Raw genomic sequence first — 3,613 nt, 5'->3', positions numbered from 1 at the left:
ATTTCTTGGTAAGGCATTGCACCCAACACTGCTGGTGACTACATGAATGTATATACTACAATAAAAATATGAGCTTAAATTTATGCAAAATCATTTATAATAATTTATGCAAATAATAATTTTGCATGTGCTATTATAGAAATAGATCAGACTAATTTATTCCATGTTCACCATTCTATTATTACGTTGAAAAAAGTTAGTGAACAATATTTTTTTGAGCAATCAACTTTTGTGTTAATGCAACAAAATATTGAGTTCCTCTAACACAGTGTAGTTTGCTGGTTGAACATCATTTTATTAGAAATCGTCATAACTCCAAAAGATTGATGCAAACTGATGCATTAATTTTTTTTAGCGTGCAGAAGCTACAAGCCACTTTAAACTGAAGCCAAAAACATGAAGTCGAGATTCATTCCTTTATTAAGGTTGCACAGGAATGTAGAGTAAAAAATACTTGCGATGAAAAAAATCTGTTAGAACAATGAATCAACTGAAACGTCCCAAAATTTCAGGCTACAAAGCAAAATAAAAAAATATACATATGTATATCCGTCCGTCATGCACGAGCTCCCAGAAGCCTCGTCGATTATTGATGCTCTTAAATACTGATTATGAGAGAATAATGCTTCATTCTGTACATACGAGAGAAAGGAGAACAGAAAATGCTTCAGAAGGCCTTCCCCTGCCGGATCATTGCCTAATGCGACATTCAATCTGAGACGAACGAGCTGTGAATCGTGAAGAGACGATCGAAGGTACAAATATGAAGAGATTCAGATTCTGGGTTTATTAATGTAGTGCTATCATTAAGTCTGTGCAGCTTTTTCTTGCATGATCATACTGCGGAATAGAGAGAGACGGTGGTTTGATGAATTACGCGATCGCTTTGGCTTCAGGTAAGAACGCCTCCCAGTATTTTATCAGCTGAAAAACAGACAAAACAAACATGAGATGAACATTCCCAGCTGCTGATCTGGAAAACATGCTTCTTTCCTCTGATCACGCACCTGCTGCTGTGTGTGAACTAGTGACTCCAGATATTTAATGATGACGACTCTGAAATCCTTCACTCGGTCTTTCTGTGAAGAGAAAAAGACCCTCAGGTCAGAGAAACCAGCGTTGGGTTTAACAGCGAGAGCAAAGACACGCTACTCACCTCGAATCGTCCAACTTCTCGACGGATGTTTTTTGATATCTGCTCAAAATCTCTTTCACCCTGCTGCACTTTACCTTCCCACTAAACACACACACACACACACACACACGCACAGAGAGAGAGAGAGACACGAGAGGCTTTATGACTTCAGTGTGTGTGTGTGAGAGTCTGTGTGTGAGAGTGTGTGTGTGTGTGTGTGTGTGTATTAAACACAAAGAGCTGAAAAATGGAATGAGGGTGTGAACTATAATGAATCCTGCATTTAAAAACTACAACTAAACAACACAAGACATCAGCATTTATTAAATACTACAAATGAGCCAGCAGCTGTTAAAGGAACAGTTCACCTAAAAATGAAAACACGCTAAACTTCTTCATCAGGTTTGTAGAAGCGTAGCACTGCATCGGTGTCTCAGCAATGGATGCTCTGCAGTGAATGGGGGCCGTCAGAATGAGAGTCCAAACAGCCGATAAAAACATCACAATAATCCACAGCACTCCAGTCCATCAGTTAACATCTGGAGAAGACAAAAGCTGAAACACACCCAGCATTAAGACGCTTCTAACTAACATACATAGAGTCTATAATCCATAATAACTCTTCCTTCAGTGAAAAAGTGTTCTGGTCTGAATCAGGAGAGAAATCAGCACAGATCAAGCAGCGTTTAAACAGTCCAAAAACATCTTAATGCTGGATTTGTGTCAGCTTTTGTCTTCTCCAGATGTTAACTGATGGACTGGAGTGCTGTGGATTATTGTGATGTTTTTATCAGCTCTCATTCTGACGGCACCCATTCACTGCGGAGCATCCATTGCTGAGACACTGATGCAGTGCTGCATTTCTACAAACCTGATGAAGAAACAAACTCATCCTAATCTTGAGCACATTTTCATTCCAGCTCAACTATTCCTTTAAAGTGAGAGATTAAAGACGCTGTAGTGTTTGAAAGCATGTCAGGTGAGTCTGATGAATCCATAATTAGTCTCTGATCTACAGAATGCAAATATAAGTGCGTGTGAGACAGCAGACGCGACGATGGAGACAGCAAATCAAATCAAAGTGAAAGTCCTACCTCCTCGATCTCCTTTGTGGGGCGTGACGGGGAAAACGCAGAAATTAAAAAGGCTGGAAATGTTTCGTGCTTAAAAGAATCAATAACTGTCATGGATTCCTGCAGCTGTCAGGTGATTCGAGGTAAACACAGCAGAGATATGAATGAACCGAAGGGAGGGAAGGCAAACAAACGTGCTGGATATTTCCCATCAGCCCCAGCGCTCTCTCAGTGTTTCCTCATGATGAGTCTGAGGTGTTCTGTACCTCTCTGATCTCGTCTTTGGCCTGCTGCAGTTTGTCGGGTTTGTTGGCGTGCTGTAGTTTGGCTTCGGCTTCTCTCTTGCGCTGCAGCATCACCTGAGCATCCTGGCATTTGGCCCATGTTTTCATCCGCTGGTCAAACACGCCCTGCAGCACAGACACGTGACAAAACCAGTGCATCATGAAGCCCTGCACTCGTGCATGGTGTTATAGGAAGCCAGAATAGCCATTGCTCTAACACCAGCCTGACATGGCCAAAATATCATGACTGAATCTCATATCACACTAGAAATGATTTTACATCACATTAACATACTGTATGTCATAATAGTTATTTATGATGCACATGCAATGAAAAATAGTTTAATCCTGTGCACTCCTCATTTGGGAGGTCTTCGCGGTCAAAAGTGACCGGACACCTGAAATGTAACTTTTTTTTCTTCAGTAAAATATATTTTTGTTCAATAATATTTGTTTCTTTTCTCGTGTATTTTGAGAGATTTTTATGGTGCTAATTAATATTTATGCAATAATTTGTTTTTGCATTATTATTACTACATTCAAACCTGAACACAGAAAGCATTTTGTTACACAAAACATTAAAATTCTATAAAAATGTAACAAGAATGAACAGGAACGCTTTATCAGAGCTTAATCCTTCTGGGTCTGATCTGATCTGATCTTAACCTCTTATTTCAGTTTTCTGACTCATTTTGGCTACATGGTAATAGTTCATTTGAGTATATATAATTCTGTATGTGTGTGTCTGTGAGTGTGTGCAAGTGTGTGTCTGTAAGTGTGTGTGTGTGTGTGTGTGTGTCTGTAAGTGTTTGTGTGTGTGTGTGTAAGTAAGTAAGTGTGTGAGTCTGTGTGTGTGTAAGTGTGTGTGTGTAAGTAAGTGTGTGAGTCTGTGTGTGTGTAAGTGTGTGTGTGTAAGTAAGTGTGTGAGTCTGTGTGTGTGTGTAAGTGTGTGTGTGTAGGTCTGTGAGTGAGTGAGTGAGTGTGTGTGTAAGCGTGTGTGTCTGTGAGTGTGTGTGTGTGTGTGTGAGAGAGTCTGTGTGTGAGTCTGTGTGTGTGTGTAAGTATGTGTGTGTGTGTGTGTCTGAGAGTGTGCATAAGTAAGTGTGTGTGTGTGTGTGTGT

General features: G+C 40.1%; 1 protein-coding gene across 1 annotated transcript in view; it reads right to left on the bottom strand.

Moving 5' to 3' along the window:
* Positions 1-437: 437 nt before the first annotated feature.
* Positions 438-3,613, bottom strand: part of LOC107566389 (sorting nexin-2-like) — a 20,511-nt gene continuing 17,335 nt past the window's right edge. Inside the window, exons 12-14 of the mRNA XM_016251834.1 lie at positions 1,157-1,237; positions 1,008-1,079; positions 438-924 (exon numbers count right to left, since the gene is read on the bottom strand). Coding sequence (XP_016107320.1) covers positions 874-924; positions 1,008-1,079; positions 1,157-1,237 — 204 coding nt within the window. The 3' untranslated portion in view covers positions 438-873. The remainder of the gene's footprint in view (positions 925-1,007; positions 1,080-1,156; positions 1,238-3,613) is intronic.

This window comes from Sinocyclocheilus grahami, unplaced genomic scaffold (assembly GCF_001515645.1).
Source record: "Sinocyclocheilus grahami isolate Dianchi unplaced genomic scaffold, SAMN03320097.WGS_v1.1 scaffold1072.1, whole genome shotgun sequence".
NCBI lineage: Eukaryota > Metazoa > Chordata > Actinopteri > Cypriniformes > Cyprinidae > Sinocyclocheilus > Sinocyclocheilus grahami.
The sequence above is the reverse complement of the archived record's forward strand: the minus strand, read 5'-3'. Positions and strand labels throughout refer to the sequence as shown.